The 17491-nt window shown below is 43.7% G+C and overlaps 10 protein-coding genes across 13 annotated transcripts; 4 read left to right on the top strand and 6 right to left on the bottom strand.

The window, feature by feature from the left end:
• Positions 1 to 2: 2 nt before the first annotated feature.
• On the bottom strand, positions 3 to 892 carry LOC108046743 (myb/SANT-like DNA-binding domain-containing protein 3). The gene is made up of 3 exons (XM_017126614.2): positions 490 to 892; positions 390 to 436; positions 3 to 334 (listed from the first exon to the last, which is right to left on the bottom strand). The coding sequence occupies exons 1-3, from the start codon at positions 890 to 892 to the stop codon at positions 23 to 25; spliced, it is 762 nt and encodes a 253-aa protein (XP_016982103.2). The 3' UTR covers positions 3 to 22.
• Positions 893 to 1213: 321 nt separating this feature from the next.
• LOC108046747 (sorting nexin-32) lies at positions 1214 to 3892 on the top strand. Of its 2 annotated transcripts, XM_017126617.2 has the most exons (8): positions 1214 to 1311; positions 1500 to 1889; positions 1945 to 2066; positions 2129 to 2573; positions 2635 to 2817; positions 3068 to 3085; positions 3259 to 3368; positions 3435 to 3892. In XM_017126617.2, the coding sequence occupies exons 1-8, from the start codon at positions 1306 to 1308 to the stop codon at positions 3526 to 3528; spliced, it is 1368 nt and encodes a 455-aa protein (XP_016982106.2). In that variant the 5' UTR covers positions 1214 to 1305; the 3' UTR covers positions 3529 to 3892. The 2 variants fall into 2 exon arrangements, with proteins under 2 accessions (XP_016982106.2, XP_016982108.2); XM_017126619.2 differs by lacking the exon at positions 3068 to 3085.
• Positions 3893 to 3996: 104 nt separating this feature from the next.
• On the top strand, positions 3997 to 5077 carry LOC108046748. The gene is made up of 2 exons (XM_017126620.2): positions 3997 to 4295; positions 4357 to 5077. The coding sequence occupies exons 1-2, from the start codon at positions 4083 to 4085 to the stop codon at positions 5002 to 5004; spliced, it is 861 nt and encodes a 286-aa protein (XP_016982109.1). The 5' UTR covers positions 3997 to 4082; the 3' UTR covers positions 5005 to 5077.
• A 65-nt stretch (positions 5078 to 5142) lies between these two features.
• Positions 5143 to 6104, bottom strand: LOC108046749 (cytidine deaminase). The gene is made up of 2 exons (XM_017126621.2): positions 5747 to 6104; positions 5143 to 5679 (listed from the first exon to the last, which is right to left on the bottom strand). The coding sequence occupies exons 1-2, from the start codon at positions 6102 to 6104 to the stop codon at positions 5243 to 5245; spliced, it is 795 nt and encodes a 264-aa protein (XP_016982110.1). The 3' UTR covers positions 5143 to 5242.
• A 57-nt stretch (positions 6105 to 6161) lies between these two features.
• LOC108046750 (cytidine deaminase) lies at positions 6162 to 7739 on the bottom strand. 2 transcript variants are annotated; one of them, XM_017126623.2, is made up of 3 exons: positions 7505 to 7739; positions 6820 to 7299; positions 6162 to 6178 (listed from the first exon to the last, which is right to left on the bottom strand). In XM_017126623.2, exons 1-2 carry the CDS (start codon positions 7572 to 7574, stop codon positions 6857 to 6859), a joined length of 513 nt encoding a protein of 170 aa, XP_016982112.1. In that variant the 5' UTR covers positions 7575 to 7739; the 3' UTR covers positions 6162 to 6178; positions 6820 to 6856. The 2 variants fall into 2 exon arrangements, with proteins under 2 accessions (XP_016982112.1, XP_016982111.1); XM_017126622.2 differs by lacking the exon at positions 6162 to 6178 and having other exon boundaries at positions 6724 to 7299.
• A 108-nt stretch (positions 7740 to 7847) lies between these two features.
• Positions 7848 to 9105, bottom strand: LOC108046751 (cytidine deaminase). The gene is made up of 3 exons (XM_017126624.2): positions 8948 to 9105; positions 8700 to 8892; positions 7848 to 8202 (listed from the first exon to the last, which is right to left on the bottom strand). The coding sequence occupies exons 1-3, from the start codon at positions 9009 to 9011 to the stop codon at positions 7983 to 7985; spliced, it is 477 nt and encodes a 158-aa protein (XP_016982113.1). The 5' UTR covers positions 9012 to 9105; the 3' UTR covers positions 7848 to 7982.
• A 284-nt stretch (positions 9106 to 9389) lies between these two features.
• LOC108046760 (transmembrane protein 222) lies at positions 9390 to 10272 on the top strand. 2 transcript variants are annotated; one of them, XM_017126637.2, is made up of 2 exons: positions 9390 to 9540; positions 9591 to 10272. In XM_017126637.2, exon 2 carries the CDS (start codon positions 9598 to 9600, stop codon positions 10174 to 10176), a length of 579 nt encoding a protein of 192 aa, XP_016982126.2. In that variant the 5' UTR covers positions 9390 to 9540; positions 9591 to 9597; the 3' UTR covers positions 10177 to 10272. The 2 variants fall into 2 exon arrangements, with proteins under 2 accessions (XP_016982126.2, XP_016982127.2); XM_017126638.2 differs by having other exon boundaries at positions 9391 to 9540; positions 9615 to 10272.
• Positions 10273 to 10575: 303 nt separating this feature from the next.
• Positions 10576 to 11201, bottom strand: LOC108046761 (RNA polymerase II transcriptional coactivator). The gene is made up of 2 exons (XM_017126639.2): positions 11039 to 11201; positions 10576 to 10976 (listed from the first exon to the last, which is right to left on the bottom strand). Exons 1-2 carry the CDS (start codon positions 11099 to 11101, stop codon positions 10692 to 10694), a joined length of 348 nt encoding a protein of 115 aa, XP_016982128.1. The 5' UTR covers positions 11102 to 11201; the 3' UTR covers positions 10576 to 10691.
• Positions 11202 to 11512: 311 nt separating this feature from the next.
• LOC108046759 (heterochromatin protein 1) lies at positions 11513 to 12953 on the top strand. Its single transcript, XM_017126636.2, has 5 exons — positions 11513 to 11676; positions 11776 to 11902; positions 11967 to 12083; positions 12155 to 12275; positions 12459 to 12953. The coding sequence occupies exons 2-5, from the start codon at positions 11795 to 11797 to the stop codon at positions 12731 to 12733; spliced, it is 621 nt and encodes a 206-aa protein (XP_016982125.1). The 5' UTR covers positions 11513 to 11676; positions 11776 to 11794; the 3' UTR covers positions 12734 to 12953.
• Positions 12853 to 16788, bottom strand: LOC108046758 (tripartite motif-containing protein 45). The gene is made up of 5 exons (XM_017126635.2): positions 14942 to 16788; positions 14641 to 14889; positions 14000 to 14558; positions 13796 to 13944; positions 12853 to 13740 (listed from the first exon to the last, which is right to left on the bottom strand). The coding sequence occupies exons 1-5, from the start codon at positions 16121 to 16123 to the stop codon at positions 13123 to 13125; spliced, it is 2757 nt and encodes a 918-aa protein (XP_016982124.1). The 5' UTR covers positions 16124 to 16788; the 3' UTR covers positions 12853 to 13122.
• Positions 16789 to 17491: the final 703 nt, after the last annotated feature.

Below are 17491 nucleotides of genomic sequence, written 5' to 3'. Positions count from 1 at the left end.
GCTCTTTTTTTTTAAACGGTGGTTAGCTTAAGCTGTCTGTCTTGATTAAATTTCCGTCCGTTTCAATGCGCCTCCGTTTTTCCTGCAGCTCTAATTCCATGAGTTCATTCTTCAGATTAATTGACTTTAGCTCCAGGCGATGTTTCTCAGCAGATCTGACATTTTCGTTGTAAAAGAATCTCTGTTGAAGTCGAATTAAGGCAATTTTCTCATCGGCCAATGATCTCATTTTGTTTCGTTTACTTAAAATAAATCTTCTTGGTAATTTTTTCTTGTTGGGGGAAAGGGGAGACTGAGATTCGACTGGCGTTTGATTTTCATCCTGAGGCAGATCCTAAAATTATAATTAGCTACAAAAGTTTTATATTTAGTTAAACTATATACTAAACCATATCGTTTGATTCCGTTCGAAATATTGGACTTTTAATACTGTCGACTAGAAATAAAAATAAATTTATTCTAATTTCAAATAAATATCTTCTTATTTACCTTCATAATCCTGTTGTTCATTATCCAGCGATTTGTCAGGATCAGACTCATGTCCAGCAATATTATCATACACCACGGATACACAATTGGTGGCTGGTTCAAACTCTTCCGCCGTGAAGAAGCGTGGAATCATTGAGCCCTCGGTCTTGAATTTAGTGTTCATGTTCTTGTACTTGTCCTTAAGGGTTCTCCAGGTGCGCTTGGACCCAGTTTTGTTGGAGAACTGGTGAGCCAACTTCTCCCAGGTGTCCTTTTTCAACTGGCAAGTGACCGCATCGGAAGACTTGTTGTCGATGATGTGCTTATAAGATTGGATCAGCTCCAACAGTATGATCTCTTCGGAGACGGCAAAGTTTTTGCCCCTTTTTCGGGTTGGTTTGTTTAAGGGGCTGAGGTTAAACATTTTATTTTAAATCGAGATTAACTAAGCCACAATTGACATTTTGGTTTAAGCCAAGCTGATGGCAAAGTAAACTAACCAGTTTACTAAAACTAACTTATATAAAATAAGTATTGGATTTTAAATTATTGGTCACGAAAATTTTCATAATTGTAAAACACCAATTACTGGCACAGAAAACATTCATATTAACCTAAACCTAAAAAATAAATAATTAAAAATTGCAATTCAAAAAAACTACTATTTCAAACTTTTTAAATCTGATTAACGGACTATCCGCTACCGATTATCCGACCGTCAACTATCGATTACTCGATAGCCGCTTAGTGTCACCTCTAGTAGAAATTCGTGTTGCTCTCTGTAATTTGTAATAATTGTTTTTAGCTCAATTCAATTGTTATTTACTCGGCCCCAAAATGATGGTAAGTACATATTGAAACCCAAAAACTAATTTAAATCTTTAAATTATTTAAGCAATTAAATTGCTTAGTAGTACTCAGATTTCGTGGCATCTAAAATGACGCCTCTCCCACACACAAAGAAAGTCTTATCACAAAAAAATGGGCGTAATTAGAGTGCATATCGGTTTAATGGTTTTTTGCCCCCATAGGACGGCACGGATGACTCAAATCTGCTGAACAGTCCCTCTGCCAACAATGGCAGCACAATGGAAATCGCCTCGCCCACAAATCCACTGGCCAATCCACCAGCAACAGGCGGGGCACCCGCACCAAGTGGTGCCACAAATGGCAGCGGATCCGCCACATCGCCGGATAGCTCCTCCTCCGCTCCGGCCACCCCCGCCGTTCTCGGCGAGAACGCCCTCCACGTCGAGATCTCCGATGCGCTGAGCGAAAAGGAAAAGGTCAAGTTTACAGTGCACACCCGCACCACGCTGCCAGGATTCGCGAAAAAGGATAACAATGTGGTGCGCCAGCATGAGGAGTTCGTCTGGCTGCACGACCGCATCGAGGAGAACGACGACTACGCCGGCTACATCGTGAGTTTGCGGTTAACGTATAAACATATTGCTAATTTATGTTTATCTTACCTAGATTCCGCCCTGTCCACCTCGTCCAGACTTCGATGCCTCCCGTGAAAAGCTACAGCGCCTTGGCGAGGGCGAGGGCAACATGACCAAAGAGGAGTTCAAGAAGATGAAATCGGAGCTGGAGGCGTTAGTGATAATTGTTCCGAATATTAATTTTTTTTATTCATGACATTCATATATACTTGCAGGGAGTATTTGGCCACCTTCAAGAAGACAGTGGCCATGCACGAGGTGTTCCTGCGCCGCCTCGCTAGCCATCCCGTTTTTCGCGTTGACCAGCACCTGAAGGTGTTCCTCGAATACGACCAGGACCTGTGCGCCAAACCCCGCAAAAAGATGGCCATCTTTGGCGGCTTTGTCAAGTCCCTGGGGAAGACCACGGACGAGATCCTGCTGAGCGCTACTGTGCGGGATGTGAATGACTTCTTCGAAAACGAGCTGCAGTTCCTCACCGAATACCACGGCCATTTGCGTGAGGCAGCGATCAGAACGGAAAAAATGACGCAGCGCCACAAAGATGTGGGCGACTCGCATCAGAAGATTTCAAATGCTTTGTCGCAACTCTCGACCACAGAGAAGGGTAATGTGGAGACTTTTGTGGCCAAATCGGCGGAGATATTCGAGAGGATAAAGGTGGGGCATAATCTTAATTCCCGCTTGTATTTGATTTTTTAAATCTTTAAATTTCCCTTAGAATCTGGAGACCCGAGTGGCCAGTGATCAGGATCTCAAGTTGGGCGACACCTTGCGCTACTATCAGCGGGATAGTGACGCTGCCAAAGCTCTTCTAATCCGGCGACTGCGATGTTTGGCCGCCTATGAGACGGCCAATCGAAACCTGGAAAAGGCGCGTTCCAAAAACAAAGATGTGCATGCGGTAAGTTTTGGTGGCGGTTAAAATATGTGCTTCCTAAACAATGTTTCAAAAAGTTTCAAGAGCAATTGTTTTCCCTAAAAAAAGTTTCCAGCGGGGCAATTAATTCTCACGCTTCACTAATTACAAAAAACAAATTATTTGCGTTCTTGTATTTTATTTCTACCGTCCACAACCCAAATTGCTCTGCTCTCTACTCTGCCTGTCCCTCCCTCTTCACTCTTTGTGCGTGTTTGTGGTTCTGTTTCTGCAGCCTTTGGAGGTGCAAGAGGTATTTGGCATTTAACGTATTAACCGTCGATTTAGTAGATGTGTCGCCACCCCACGTAACTGATGCATGTATTCCACCGTTGCTCCATTCATATTCACTCTAGCATGTCTTTGTTGTGACCCATTGTACCTGGTATAGAAAGTGACTAATCTTTCTTATTTACACCCACTTAGGCTGAGACTGCCCAGGCGGAGGCCTGTGAGAAGTTCGAATCGATGTCTGCCTGTGGAAAGGAGGAGTTGATCGGTTTCCGCAACCGACGGGTAGCTGCTTTTAAGAAGAGGTGAGGGATAAGTTTCCAAATATTTTGTTATAATATTAATTTAAATTTTTCAATTGCCAATTTAAGCCTCGTGGAACTATCGGAACTAGAGATCAAGCATGCCAAGACCCAGTACGAATATTTGCGCCAATCGTTGCTTGCGCTCAAAGAAATTGCCTGAGACGGGGAGTCGGCGGAGGCGGAGGAACCGGAAGCGGAAACGGATGAGGGGTAGGAGGACGAGTCACCCGCACATTGTTTACACACCCCTTTGAAACGCACGCCTCACTTAAAAAAACTCGACCCCGGGAGACGAAGTAAATCAATTGTTTAATTGCTAAGCAAACAGTTTATTATTGCACAGGCCAGCGCGAGTGCAACATTATTTCTTAGCCCACGTATTGTATTAACGAATATCCATTTGTTTTGTGAACAGAGCGCTTTTATATTTGTCAAACAAGCATTCCTCTCTAAAGCATAAACTACAACTATATTGTAAACACTTGCATTTGAAGCAGAATATAAACGAGAACTATTGTACAGAAGACAGGCTGTTTGTAATCAGTCAGTATACTAGATTTGCTTGGAATCGTTTCGGTAGCCAGGCAACAGGAAGCGTTCCCAAATTAAACGTTATAAGGATAGCACTTTCCAAAGGCGCTAGCAATTTAGTTTGTTGTTAGAGTTTCTTTCAGTTTCCTCTAGTTGTTTTTTGGATTGAAAAATCCCCAAGCCATGGATGATTATGGCGTCTTCGATTACAAGCGCCCTGCCAGCGCTACGGATCCCGATTGGAGGAGTTCGTACTATCACGGGCATCGTCACATCACGGACCTTAGGATGGATAATAAGTTAAATCCCAAATTTGCGGACAAGAGCATTTATGTAAGAGATCCTCTGCTGTCGCAGAAACCGACTTCAGAATGCATGGCCAATTATGTGTGGCAGGTGAGTAGCTTGAATCGTGTTTTCTTCCATGAAATTAACTGTTGCCCCTCAATCCACCCAGTACGGCAATCCCAACACCCTGAGGAATCCCTCGCTCAACATGAAAACGCAGTACATGAAGCCATTCGAGGAGGGCTGTCTTCGCTTTGTGAAGCGGAAGATGAAGCCCATCTCGAGTGTCAGTCATGACTCTTTTGTTCTCAAAGAACTGCCCGAGGAGCAGGAGATTCTGCCGATCACAATGCCAACTCCCGTGGCAGCCACCAAACTTATCATCGACCGTTCGGAGGCGTCGTACAGCAAGTACCTGGACCCCTCATCCACCACCTACAATCTCTCCTATGTTCGCTTGAGTCCCGAGGATTTATGTGGCGGAGTAGCGGCCCACGACAATATAACATTCTGGAATTGGTCGGAGAAGATGCCGCCCACGCGGAAGGTGTCCCGCGAAGTGGATCCCACGATGTGCGACGAGGGCTCAAAACAGCTCTGTCCCAAGCGGCGCGAGTTCCAGAATCTCAAAAAACCAGTGCCCCATTCGGGAATGGTCACCGAGGTTCGCGCTAACTTCACGGATCCGCAGTTCCGAAGAGTGGAATTCGATCCAGACGTTAAGCCGATTCTGGTGCACACGGAAGTTATTCCGTTTTCCAAGAGAAGCGAGTACGCAATCTACGGATCGGGTGAACCCGTTATTAAGTATGTTTAGTTTTGTCTTTGAATAGTTTCGACTTTACTTTCAGCTAAATTTATGTTAGCAAAATAAAGAACATGGTCACTAATACCCGACTGTCTATCAAGTGGGATATGGGAGTTCTTAGCCCACAAAGTTTGATTGACATTTAAATTGTTTAATTTACAAATAAAATATTTTATTCAAAGAAAGTCCTACAACGGTACACTTTTGTCAAAACTGAATATACTGTAGAATTTTAAGTTTTCTCATATCATTCAAATGAGCTAAAGCTGTAAGGCAAGAGGTGGTAGGCGGAAGTGACCAGCACCTCGTCATCATCCTGGATGGCGGGTATACAGTTCTCCTGCTCCGGCGGAGGAGCCTTGGCAATGTAAATCGGAATGTCCCTGTGCACAAACTCCAGGATGAACTGGCGGCAGACACCGCAAGGTGTGGTGAACTCATCCGGATGATAGGCAACTACAGCACCCGCCGTATACTTCTTCTCACCCTCGCTAATTCCCTTGGCCAGAGCACATCGCTCCGCACAATTGCCCGCAGTAAACGACACATTTTCGATATTGCAGCCAGTATAGATCCTGCCGCACTTGGCCCGGAAAGCTGCTCCCACTTTGAATTTGCTGTACGGCACATAGGCGCACCTGCGGGCGGAGAGGGCTGCCTCCAGCAGCTCACGACCGTCCTCACCTTAGGGATTTAGGAATAATATGAGAGTGACGGTGGGAACTACTATTCAGGTCAAGTGCACACTTACCGACTGCACAGAAGGCCACCGTGTACTCCTCCAGCATCTGGGGATGTGGCAGGTTCTCGGATTCACTTGCTCGACCCTTGTCCCCGTTAAGGCGCGCCTGCCTGCGGGCCAGGTCACAAAGCAAGCCCTCCAATGTCATCATGTAGGCTCCGAGGACCTTTCGGAGCTTTTGCTGGCGCAACTCCTTAATCTTACCGCCGGCACACTTGGTGCCAGATCGCTCCTGGCGACGTGCCAATTCGCACTGCAATAGCTCCAGCTCCTTCATCTTCTTCTCCAGCTCTTTTCGCTTCAGCTCATCCTTCAAGTCGTTTAGGTTCTTCATATACCGCTGTAGGACCTTCCGCTTTTCAGCCATTTTTGTCTACTTAAAATTTTTGGGAAAACACCTATTATTGTTAGCCAGAAAGAGGTAATGATTCTGTTGAAAACCTGTAAAATATTAACGTCATCTTATCCAAGGGATTGAAATTTGTATTTCCGTAGGTTTCTATGATTAATCCCGTTGGTATAAAATACCAAAATATGTTATACATATGTTCAACGATATCTTTTTTGTGAATTAAGGTAGTATTAGTTCTCTTTTCAATAAGTCGGGAATTCCCCCTATAGTGATTTATCAAATTTCTTAACGTACATATGTACATATATACTTGCATATAAATGTGTAATGTTTTTCCTTCGATTTCTATTGCTCAAATTGATATTAGATTCTAGTTTCCTTTTTGTTACTTTAAACAATAAGAACCTTTTATTATTTTAACTTGTCTACCCCTATATAAAACTTTACCTTTTCTCATATGACTTCTGTTTATAATTTCAGTTGTGATAATCTTAAATTTGACTTACTTTTTTATAAGCCTATTTTAAAGATTTAATAAACAATTTTTAATCAGTTTCTTTAAAAATATTTCCAAATTGTAATCTTTGAAAAATAATCAATTCTCTCATATTTTTATTGGACAGAAACATTAGCCTTTGTTAAGAAGTGTAATTTTTTTTTATTTCAAGTGATTAGATTAAAATGATATAGATTACTATTGACAAGAGGTTGTGGAGCAACCTTGAACTACCTCCTTTCTCTCTCCGCGATTCTTCTATCCAGTGGCATTACTTCCGATAGGTGCGAAAACTGCTCGGCAACAGATTGAAGATTGAGGTGCACAGGACAGGATCCTCATTCTGGAAAGGTTCCTCCTTCGCTGTTATCCTCGCATCGATGGCCTGGGCTACATATATGGGTATGTCATCGGTGGCAAACTCCCGAATAAACTGGCGGCAAACACCACAGGGAGTGGTAAAAACATCGGGTTCGTAGGCCAAAACAGCTCCTACAGAAAATTCGGTGGTTCCCTCGCTCACGGCTTTAGCAAGAGCCGTCCGCTCCGCACATGAGCATGGTGTAAAGGCCGCGTTCTCCACATTACACCCGGTGAAGATCTGTCCACTTACTTTGCTCCGGAAAGCAGCACCCACTTTGAACCCACTGTATGGCACATAGGCCCGCTGACGCACTTCAAAAGCAGCTGACAAAAGTTCTTGAACAGAGGGATCTGGAAGCCAAAAACAATCCACGTCACAGTAGTAACAAAGAAAATTATAAATTAAAACTTTAGATACATAACACAAACCTATATTAAAGGTCTACAACAATATTAAATCGTTGTTATTATAAATATTTATAAAAATATCTTATGGATAGCGCTCGATGTATGTGAAGATCGGGTTTTAATTATCAATCTGAAGCAGGTTTCTTACCCAGACTGCCGTAGGTGACAACCTCTTCCGCCTTCTCCGCGCGTGCAAAATTTTTGGTCAGATTTTTCATTATTATTTAATACTTTTGGTCAATGGATGCACGGTTCTTTTTTTCAAATTTTGTTATATTTTTAGCAAGCCGAGTGAGTGGTTGTGTCTCCTCTGAACGTCCGCTGGAAAATGGACGGGTTGTGGTGTCGACGCCGCGCGAAGTTGGCTATGATGATAGCCATCTCGTCGTGTGGTGGTGACAAAAATAAACACTTGGACAACTCGGAGCGGGAGAGAGAACTAGCCGCCTGATAAGCATAGATCGTAGAGAGTAGTGAAAAACACAAACATATGCGAGCTGCCATGTATAAGCTATTCAATTAACAAATAACGAGGGGTGGGTTTACAGAATTCAGCAAACTGGGAGTCATATAAAATATTGCACATGGATTGCAGCGGACTGGCACATTGCCAGTTTCTCATTTTCCTATTTTCCGTTCAAAAAGCTGAAGCCGTTGGGCAGCAATTGCAGAACGCTGGTGCAGAGCACCCTCAATGGAAGATTTGTCGGTTTGGCGGCGTACAGGGGGATGTCCTTGCCGTTGACGAACTCCGAAAGGAACTGCCGGCAGACGCCGCAAGGCGTGGTGAAGCCATTGTCCTGCTGGGCTACCACCGCACAGGCTACAAAGTCCCGTTTGCCTTCGCTAAAAAAAATATAACATTATTTTTTGGATCATTAATTCGATCATTTACAGAAATATTTCCCAACAAAAAAAAACAAAAGAAAGAATCCCGTTCGAGGTCCTATCATTGAGTTATTTTGATTTGATAATTTGTTCACATATCTCTTTAACAATATATACAAATTGTCTCTCAAAATATAAACTGTATTCAGTTTCTTTTCTTCAATAATTGAAAAACCATAAAACCTTGTTAAAAAATTACAAAGAAAAAAACATCTATTTGTCTTAAATTTCCCAGGGTAATTCCAGATGTGTTGTGTTATGACCAATTAAATCATTTGAAATGCATAACCAAGACGCAACAACTGATTAAAGATTATTACTATTTGCATAATAAAAACGTAATTCTTAAGTTAGACTCATTTTTTTAACAGAAAAAAATACGGATTGCTTGGTGGGATTTTCATACATATATGTATGTACAAATCGGTGACCCTCAAGATTATTGACCCACTGACCTGATGGCCTTGACGGCGGCAGTGCGTTCCGCACAAATGCAAGTCGCATATGCACCGTTTTCTATGTTGCAACCGGAATATATGGTGCCATCGCTGGTTCTCAGGGCAGCTCCCACGGCAAAGTTGCTGTACGGACAATAAGCCTGCTTCCTGGCTTCCGTGGCTGCCAGGATGAGCTCTTGAATCGAAGGATCTTTGGGATAGAGAACAAATTAGACGGTTTTATCACGATTTTCCCAAATTCGTACCCAAGCTCTCGAACTCCCGCACATTGGGCTCGTCCCTTGCTCCATTAATAAACACCTGTGTCATGGCCAACGTTTGTTAACTAATAATTCGCAATAGAAAAAGCAGCTCAACAAATAAACAGCTCCAATTATCACTCCCAATACAAATAGGGTGGCTGCAGCAGCTGTTTTCGGCAGGGGCGTACGCTCAATTGTTTTTGTGGGGAATAATTGGGATCAATTAAAAAAAATATATTTAATATTAAATACTAAAATAAACTTATTTAAATCAAAATAGTAATTTATTTTGAGAAAATAAAATCACTTAATGTAATTTCGATAAAATACTTTTGGAAGGATTTTGATGACACTAACCCCTTTGAGGGGCTCCTGACTTCGGGCAACGATGTCCAACACTGCCAATCATCATATAAATAAATACATATGTACATACATATGTATTCAGGTAGATGTGGGTGAATTTTGTTTGTACATACACATATGCTCTCAGCAATCCGTGAATTGCGTCTGCTTTATTTTTCTCTTATCGAGTAATTCAACCCCGATCGGAAAAGTTAGCGACCGATTTGCTGGGCACTAAGACCGGAAAGACCGTGAGTGACTGTTTTTGTGGTTTCCCCGCACAAATTTTTACCCAATTCAGTGTAATAATGTCGACGCACCCAAGTCATCAGCGACAACCGTCAGAGGACGTACAGATCTCGATGGGTGGATCCGGCAATGGCGTGCCGGAAAGATTACCCCCGATTAGCGCGGAGGACCAGCGCTTTCCGTACTGTATCGTGTGGACTCCCATTCCAGTGCTCACCTGGCTGCTGCCCATGATAGGTCACATGGGCATTTGCACCTCGGCCGGAGTGATTCGTGACTTTGCCGGCGCCTACTTCGTCTCGGAGGACAACATGGCGTTCGGGCGACCTACCCGCTACTTGAGATTGCATCCAAAGTATGTGGAGGGCGGTAGCTTTGCCTGGGACGAGGCCGTGTCCAAGGCATCCGTCCTCTACGGCACCCGCATTCACAACATCTTCTGCGACAACTGCCACTCGCATGTGGCCACGGCCCTCATAAACATGCGCTACAAGAATAGCACCGGATGGAACATGCTAATCCTTAGCATGTGGCTCTTTGTCTGCGGGCGTTACGTCGGAATCGGGGGCATCCTTAAGACCTGGCTGCCGTTTGCGATTTTCCTGACCATTTGTATACTGCTAGGCGTCTACTTTTAGTGGCTAAGACTACATTTATTTTATATTATTCTATTTAAATGCATGTTAAAGTGATGTAGTTTAATTATATGTACGGGATTTTACTAAAAACGGAAACTCTTAGAAAATATGTATTATTTAAAAGGGATGGGAAAAACAGCACAGAAGCAAATAAGATAGGTTTGTTTAAACGCATTATCATATATACATAGGTGCAATAAATGGATTATTTATTCGCATTTACGCTTGTATTCACAAGCCAGATAAGAAACATAATAGCCATTTTTATTGATCATTAACTTAGTATTAATATTAAATTGTGACAAAATCTATCGGGTTGAAGGCCGGAAAGGACTATTCCTTAAGTACATCCGACCTAAATGCTTACTAACGCATTTTAATCTGAACAAATTGTCAAAATCCACGTATAAGATAATGTTTATTCACTGGGTACTTTCATCTTAAATGCTTGTTAACAAGGTGTAGAGACATTATATCTATGATAGGACTTAGCGCTTAGTGTGAATTAACATATTTCAATTCTCAACGGCGCGTGTTACCTCTTCCGCCACTTCTAGAAGTTTTTTCCACTGCTTTATAGACAGGGAGATGCCCTTCTTGCCCGGCAGGGTTTCACCGCTCTTCTCGTAGAACTCTCGAATGTCCACCATCTTGCGGCCGCGAAACTCGTTGATTCGCACCTGGCGAAGTCCTTCCAAGGTCCAAGTGGTGGCCCCATCTCCACCAGAATCTCCGGAAGCGGATTTAGCTTCGCCGGGGCCAGAAGATCCCTTCGGTTTCTTGCTTGCCGGCGGATTGCGCTGTGTTTTTATGTACATGAAATGACTCGAGTCCGTTTTAAGTGTAATTCGAGAAGACTTACATCCTCCGGGCCGCTGTCGCTCTCTGAAGAGGAGTCCTGTTGCTTTTTTTTTGTCTTGGGCATGTTTTTTTTTATTTTTAGGAAAACGGAATAATTTGGCAAAAAATGCGTGAAAATTCGCGCTTGTTAGTTAGTGTTGTTAAGCGCGTCCAAAGAGTAGGAACAAAAATTCGATTCCTTAATCGATAAATTAATCCAGAAGCAACGATTCATTGTTGGAAGTTCAAATGGATTTGTTTTATAACCGCTATTTTAAGTTAATTTCCTTAATCACGAAATAAGAAATAAACTGTGATATACTATGAAATATTAAAGATAAACGTAAAAAGCTCTAAGAAAAAAATACAACTTTAATTAAATGTTTAAAGCGCTTTAAATAATTCCTAAATACAATTAAATTTGTTTTTTAGTCTGGAAAATGTATCGGACCATCTGACTATCGATTATTTGACCGCAGTGTTAGCAATCAGTGCGCATTGTCTCACACTGTTTCACCGGCGTCACTTCGGAAGGCGCATTTTTTTTGCAGACTTATCATTTTATAAAAAATTCTCCTGGCGTCAGCACCGCCGCTGCTGCAAATAAAGTTAACCGTGCAACTGAAGATTGTTTTTTTCTTGTTCTATAACTAAATAGAGGTAAGTGCCTGCCAGTTCTATTAAGTAAAACCGACTAAAAGGGTGCATGTGCTTGTGTGCGTGTGGCTGTGCAAATTCTATTTTTTCACCCGTGCGAAGTTTTTAAAGTACAAACAAAATGGGCAAGAAAACCGATAATACCGAGAGCTCCGGCAAGGGCTCAGATGCCGAGGAGGAAGAGTACGCCGTTGAGAAGATCATTGACCGGCGGGTGCGCAAGGGCAAGGTGAGTGATCCCCCTTTTAAATTTCCTTGATGTCGGGTCCTACTACGGCATTTTCCACCCGCAGGTGGAGTACTACCTTAAGTGGAAGGGCTACGCCGAAACGGAGAACACCTGGGAGCCGGAGAGCAATCTCGACTGCCAGGATCTCATCCAGCAGTACGAGCTGAGCCGCAAGGACGAGGTAAGTGAAATGCGATGCTAGGTACAGTTGTGCTCGCTTGGTTTCCAATTACAACCAATTTTGATCCGTAGGAAAGGGCGGCGGCATCCAGAAGGGACCGACCGAGCAGCAGTAACAAGTCCAAGGAAACCACGGGACGCGTTAGCACATCGGCGTCAACTACAAGCAAGCGAAAGTCCGAAGAACCAGCAGGTAGGCACTTATCCCAAAAGGATCTAGACCGTAATCCACAAAATGACCCTATATATCTACAAAAAATCTTTTCTCTACACTAACACTTATTTTTGCCGCGCAAAATTGTACAAATAGTAAATAATGACTGTCAACGTTTCGGCTCTAAAGAAACTTTTTCTTAATTCTTTCTTATTTTTTTAGCGCCCGCTAGCAACAAATCAAAACGTACAACAGAGGCGGATCAGGACAGCACTGATTCCTTGCAGACCGGATCAACCGGATTTGATCGCGGCCTAGAGGCCGAGAAGATCCTGGGGGCCTCCGACAACAATGGCCGTCTGACATTCCTAATTCAGTTCAAAGGAGTGGACCAGGCCGAAATGGTGCCCTCTTCAGTGGCCAACCTCCAAATCCCGCAGATGGTGATCCACTTCTACGAGGAGCGTCTGTCCTGGTACTCAGACAATGAGGATTAGGCTCATCCTTGAAGTTGGAGCATTAATAGACCGAGAAGAGCGTTAACACATCCAACGAATGAAACAACCACATAGATTTATCTCTGGCCCCCCTGCAGGCGTTTACTCCTCACAACTCGTGAAGCTTCGGACAACCTTTCTATATCTGTCCAGGATTCATGCTTGTATTTATGATTAACATTTTCGTGAATAAACAAAACTTATGTTCAGATGGAGCCTATGCAAGTGGTTCAAACTTAAGGTCCGGACGAATGGTGGGATCTGATGTGCATGTGCTGGCCATATGGCAGAAATAGTCCTTTCTTTATTGCCCTCTTTTAAGTTGCAAGGTCAACGCTTAGGTTGAGGACAAGGCTGATTTTACAATAGTCCCACACTTAGAGACATTTTTAAGTATTTAGAAGTTTGTTGGCCACATTACATTCGGAGTTCTCGAGCACATTACCGCAGCAGGACCAATGTCGTCTCCCTGGATGTCCTGCATGTCCATGACCACAGCCACTATATCCAGGCATTCGACCTTCGCACGAGCACATGACACTTCGGTTGCCCTTTCCGGAGCAGAAGGAGCAGCAGTGGTATATGCCCGTGTGGGGACGAACCTGACGAGCCTGAAATGTGAAAGGACCGCCTTTGATGGGCCGCTCGTTGATCGTAACTGTGAGGATAAGAGCGCCCTGGGCATCTGGCGTAAATGAGATGTTGTAGGTGCCATCCCGATTGTCCGACACCTCCACAGGCAGGAACTTGGAACTCGAGTCCTTGTACTTGAGCATGCAATTAATCTCCAATCCCCCGTGGCACAGGGAAACTCCATCGACATCTCTGGAGTGTAACAGGAGATCTGCCTTTTTGTGGAGACGTAGCTGGGAAAACCCCTCCCACTCCAAGGTGCACAAACCAGGTTCCACTACCTGCATGGTAATTATTCCATATAGAGGAATGTCACGCTGGTCTTTTGTCGACGGAGCGCGGATTTTAGGAAGGAAGTGCAGCGAATCGGAGATCTGGAAGAAAAATGATATAATTTTGTTTAATGATTTTAACTGATGGTTCGCATACCTTCGGATCGACCGGCGGTTTAAATTGTTGACAGTACTCCAAACGTCTGAGGAGTATAGCCGCATAACTCAAGATCTCCACATCGGCACCAATCTCGCACAGCTCTTGACTGAATCTTACTGCATCCAGAGCCTGCTGTGTTCGTTTCTCTAGAGGAATACCCCAGTAAACTAACGTAAAAATTATAAGAAAGAAAAATCTCACCCAGTTCCAGTTGCTGCTTGAGTACAACCTCCACTTTGGACTCCCTAGCTCTACTAATTTGCTGAATCAAGGTCCTTCGATGCACTTCTAAGGCCTCGATGTAGTTCTGCATATACCGCTCTACTTGACTCTGGATGTCGTCGCATCTAGCGTTTATTCCACGTGCGATCTCGTTCAACCTTTCAATGGAGTGTTCCGCATATTGACATAGCGGTCGAGTTTGATCCGTAGCTTCTTTAAGGAGTTTTCCCTGATGACCGATCGCCCGGGCTATAGTCTCATGCCGATGACCTTTATGGAGTAACACCAAACAATCGGTACAGGCCAATTGGCGGCATTGGGTACAGAATGCCTTTAGTTCGAAGTTGGTATGGATTCCACATCGAAGAACTAGTTTGCTACTGTCTCCCAATCCCAGTTGCTGTTGTTTTTGTTTCCTGGCGCGTCTTAATTCTAGGATGCTCCTCATCCGGTGATTTGCAGTGGTCCTTTGCCTCTCGTGTGCCTCCTTGCACAAAGTGCAGAGATTCAGGGTACAGCTTATGCAGTGATATGTGGCCTAGAATGAGGGAATGCCGATAAGAATGTGGACCCTAACCTATGTTATTATGGTCAATGACTTAATGATTCATATTACTTACACTGATTTCATCGGTGCAAAGAGAACACCAGACCTTGGAGATTACATCCTCCCCAGCCTGTAATCGCAAGACCTCTATGCGTCTGACCAACAAATAATTCTGTGGGAGCTGACGCACTCCACCCAATGGGAGCTCGGTTGGATAGTTGCATCTGTGGCAGCGGATGCATCGAGTATGCACTTCGCTTACAAAGCTTCCCGTGAGCCGGGTTCCGAAGGAGCTTGTCGATCGCTTTCCCTCACTCTTTGACTATTAATAAGGAGTTGGTTACTGAGGATCTACATTATTTCCCCAATCTTACCCTGATTACAAGGCGATCCAAAGACTTCTTTCTTCTTAGACTGAAACTAGCACCCCGCTGCCTGGCGGGCGAAACCGTAGCCGTAAGTTCCGCACTAGATCCACCCATCTCCGATTTTAGACTATAGCAGGAGGGATCCTCGCTACGGGCTTGATCCTGATCCCAGAACGACTCGTCCTTAAAATTCTCGCTGACCAGGCATTGCAGACAGAAGGAGTGCAAGCAATACAAGGTCCTGGGATCCGTGTAAACATCTAGACATATGCCGCACTTAAGATCATCCGTAAAGGTTATGGTGCTCTCGGGGGGAGTAGTAGGTCTCAGGGTAAAGCTCGGTGATGGGGATACTGCTGGGGAGGCCGCAGGCGATCGGGAAGGACTTCTGACCAGGGGCGATGGTGCATCGAAGATCTCTGGCCTTGCTGACGCTGCCAGCAGAAGTTGGGGTAGCATCTGCAGCTTGGGTTGGTTAGAGTCTGGTGTGGGAGGCGAGATCCTCAACTCCGGCGAAGCCTTCAAGCTTAACAGCCTTTTCGGATGCAGTTGCTCCTTGGCTTTGATGGGCTGTGCCACCGTGGCATTGCTCACCTGACTGCTGCTGCTACTTTGGACGGAAACGGAGGACGCGCCACTGAGAATATTATCTAGTAAGGATTCAGGTGAAGTGGAACTTCCACCTCCAGCTAAGCTGCTGCTGGGCTCACTGCCACTGTCCTTGTCCTGCAATCCAAAGTCTTCCCCGGGTAAACCAGATGTTCCAGCTTGGGCGCCATTTGACAAACCCAAAGTCCTTGACCGTCGAATGAAGCTGTTTGGTGCGAAAACGGGCAGTTTGGGCACTAATGGAGGTTGCACATCCGAATTTCCTTCCAGTTTTGGTGCAATGGTAAAGGTAAAGAGCTGTGGTGCCGATTTACGACGCACTGCATCTGGCACGGAAGCAGCTTGAAGATTATTCTGCGGAATCTGCGATTTCTGGCGAAGGGAAATCTTGGCCGAGCTCAGTTTTAACAAGAGTTTTCCCTGGCCACCATTGGATGGTAGAACTGGTGGAGGCGACGCTGTCGGAGCCACCGCTTCCAATTCCCCCTGGATACGTTCATAGTCGATTAGCTGGTTACTCTTGCTTCCGATGCTCGTTTTCCGCTTGAAAACGATTTTTGAGTTGTTGGCCCTGCTCATGTCTCCAGATTATGCAATTGCAATCCTACAGCTCTGACCACGGATTTGAGGCAATCTGGAGCACTACGAGTGTTCCCGTTGCAATTGAGACCGAGACTGAGACTGGGTCTCGGACTTGGTTGCTGCCTAATCCAATTACATTTCGCAATTGAAACTCACGGTGCCGTACCAATGGAGAGGTGGCAAAAGTCTGACACTGACAATTGTGCAATTGTCTGTTGTGGTTTCTCATTCTAAATAATTCTCTCATGAAGACTTGACACTGGCTATTGATTGACTATTTTCCGATTTGACCGAATGCAAAACTGTGTAATAACAAAGGTCTTCAAATGGTTGACCGAAATTTCGGTTAATATAATTCTTACTAAGAAATAATCTCTCAACATCTTAAACTTTTATTTCACGACAGCAGGAAAAAAGAACCCAGAGTTGAATATAACATCCTAAGGTTGACAGTTTTATCTACCGGATTGGATTTATAATTTATTTATTGAGTATCCAATAATATCGCGAAATATAGAAGGGGTCCTTCGTTGCCTTGGGTCTGATAACAGATATATATATTTTTTTTAATTGAATTTGTATGTACTTTGTCATACATATGTATCAAAAAGACTTTTTATTAAGAAATATGAAATTAAAATTTTTGACAGCTGTAACAGCCACAAATTCACGTTTCTTTATTATCGATGCTTACATGATTTTGAATGATGTGGAAGTATAAATATAAATACTAATTTCTTTCAAATGCATCAGTCAACGCATAAGTATCTTTATTAACTCTGTTAGCTGATCGAATGGTCAAGTTAACCACTCGCATTGACATAATACAAGATTACAAAAGTCATGGGAAGCTTTCTCTCCTAATCTCACTCTCCCACCTGGTACTCTCGCCAAAACCCACAATTACTCTCTCTTTCACTCTCTCTACCCAACCCACTGGCACACTAAATGGGTAGGAGAGGGAGCTTTCTGTTATTAGAATATAGGGGTATATTATATTTGTTATAATGTAGGTGACTAAGAGACCACATTTAGCATATGAATTATTGATTTAAAAAAGTATGTATCGATATCATTGCATTCGCATATTTATACAGACTATGTAAATAAATCCGGTTTCCAAATAGTACGAGTATCTTTTATCTTATTGGGTAATGGGTAAAGGACAGTCGAACAACTCGATGTTGTATTCCTACTTGTTTTTAGTCAAGCAGCTGGCCCAGTGGCTCTTATTTTCGATTCGCTCGTACACATCAGTTGCAGTTCGGAAGCGGAATCGGTTGATGTTGTTGCGTTGCTTCGGTTCGGACGTGGAATATTTCGCTTTTGAAAGAACCGACACAGAATAGACCCATAAAACTTTCC

This window comes from Drosophila rhopaloa, unplaced genomic scaffold (assembly GCF_018152115.1).
Source record: "Drosophila rhopaloa isolate 14029-0021.01 unplaced genomic scaffold, ASM1815211v1 contig_2, whole genome shotgun sequence".
Classification (NCBI taxonomy): Eukaryota; Metazoa; Arthropoda; class Insecta; order Diptera; family Drosophilidae; genus Drosophila; species Drosophila rhopaloa.
The sequence above is the reverse complement of the archived record's forward strand: the minus strand, read 5'-3'. Positions and strand labels throughout refer to the sequence as shown.

What these genes read in the sequence shown, in the direction of transcription:
- LOC108046743 (XM_017126614.2), bottom strand. Translation starts at nt 892, where the DNA reads ATGTTTAACCTCAGCCCCTTAAACAAACCAACCCGAAAAAGGGGCAAA. An exon ending in TGAACAACAGGATTATGAAG is followed by an intron (nt 437 to 489) that starts GTAAATAAGAAG and finishes TTTTATTTCTAG; the next exon opens with TCGACAGTATTAAAAGTCCA. An exon ending in GAACGGAATCAAACGATATG is followed by an intron (nt 335 to 389) that starts GTTTAGTATATA and finishes TTATAATTTTAG; the next exon opens with GATCTGCCTCAGGATGAAAA.
- LOC108046748 (XM_017126620.2), top strand. Translation starts at nt 4,083, where the DNA reads ATGGATGATTATGGCGTCTTCGATTACAAGCGCCCTGCCAGCGCTACG. An exon ending in TGGCCAATTATGTGTGGCAG is followed by an intron (nt 4,296 to 4,356) that starts GTGAGTAGCTTG and finishes CAATCCACCCAG; the next exon opens with TACGGCAATCCCAACACCCT.
- LOC108046759 (XM_017126636.2), top strand. Translation starts at nt 11,795, where the DNA reads ATGGGCAAGAAAACCGATAATACCGAGAGCTCCGGCAAGGGCTCAGAT. An exon ending in GGCGGGTGCGCAAGGGCAAG is followed by an intron (nt 11,903 to 11,966) that starts GTGAGTGATCCC and finishes TTCCACCCGCAG; the next exon opens with GTGGAGTACTACCTTAAGTG. An exon ending in AAAGTCCGAAGAACCAGCAG is followed by an intron (nt 12,276 to 12,458) that starts GTAGGCACTTAT and finishes TTATTTTTTTAG; the next exon opens with CGCCCGCTAGCAACAAATCA.
- LOC108046761 (XM_017126639.2), bottom strand. Translation starts at nt 11,101, where the DNA reads ATGCCCAAGACAAAAAAAAAGCAACAGGACTCCTCTTCAGAGAGCGAC. An exon ending in GCGACAGCGGCCCGGAGGAT is followed by an intron (nt 10,977 to 11,038) that starts GTAAGTCTTCTC and finishes ATAAAAACACAG; the next exon opens with CGCAATCCGCCGGCAAGCAA.
- LOC108046747 (XM_017126617.2), top strand. An exon ending in ACGACTACGCCGGCTACATC is followed by an intron (nt 1,890 to 1,944) that starts GTGAGTTTGCGG and finishes TATCTTACCTAG; the next exon opens with ATTCCGCCCTGTCCACCTCG. An exon ending in ATGAAATCGGAGCTGGAGGC is followed by an intron (nt 2,067 to 2,128) that starts GTTAGTGATAAT and finishes ATATACTTGCAG; the next exon opens with GGAGTATTTGGCCACCTTCA.
- LOC108046749 (XM_017126621.2), bottom strand. Translation starts at nt 6,104, where the DNA reads ATGGCTGAAAAGCGGAAGGTCCTACAGCGGTATATGAAGAACCTAAAC. An exon ending in GGTGGCCTTCTGTGCAGTCG is followed by an intron (nt 5,680 to 5,746) that starts GTAAGTGTGCAC and finishes TAAATCCCTAAG; the next exon opens with GTGAGGACGGTCGTGAGCTG.
- LOC108046760 (XM_017126637.2), top strand. Translation starts at nt 9,598, where the DNA reads ATGTCGACGCACCCAAGTCATCAGCGACAACCGTCAGAGGACGTACAG.
- LOC108046750 (XM_017126623.2), bottom strand. Translation starts at nt 7,574, where the DNA reads ATGAAAAATCTGACCAAAAATTTTGCACGCGCGGAGAAGGCGGAAGAG. An exon ending in TGTCACCTACGGCAGTCTGG is followed by an intron (nt 7,300 to 7,504) that starts GTAAGAAACCTG and finishes TTTGGCTTCCAG; the next exon opens with ATCCCTCTGTTCAAGAACTT.
- LOC108046751 (XM_017126624.2), bottom strand. Translation starts at nt 9,011, where the DNA reads ATGACACAGGTGTTTATTAATGGAGCAAGGGACGAGCCCAATGTGCGG. An exon ending in GCGGGAGTTCGAGAGCTTGG is followed by an intron (nt 8,893 to 8,947) that starts GTACGAATTTGG and finishes TCTATCCCAAAG; the next exon opens with ATCCTTCGATTCAAGAGCTC. An exon ending in GCCGCCGTCAAGGCCATCAG is followed by an intron (nt 8,203 to 8,699) that starts GTCAGTGGGTCA and finishes TATTTTTTTTAG; the next exon opens with CGAAGGCAAACGGGACTTTG.
- LOC108046758 (XM_017126635.2), bottom strand. Translation starts at nt 16,123, where the DNA reads ATGAGCAGGGCCAACAACTCAAAAATCGTTTTCAAGCGGAAAACGAGC. An exon ending in TGGATCGCCTTGTAATCAGG is followed by an intron (nt 14,890 to 14,941) that starts GTAAGATTGGGG and finishes CCTTATTAATAG; the next exon opens with TCAAAGAGTGAGGGAAAGCG. An exon ending in CAAGCAGCAACTGGAACTGG is followed by an intron (nt 13,945 to 13,999) that starts GTGAGATTTTTC and finishes GTATTCCTCTAG; the next exon opens with AGAAACGAACACAGCAGGCT.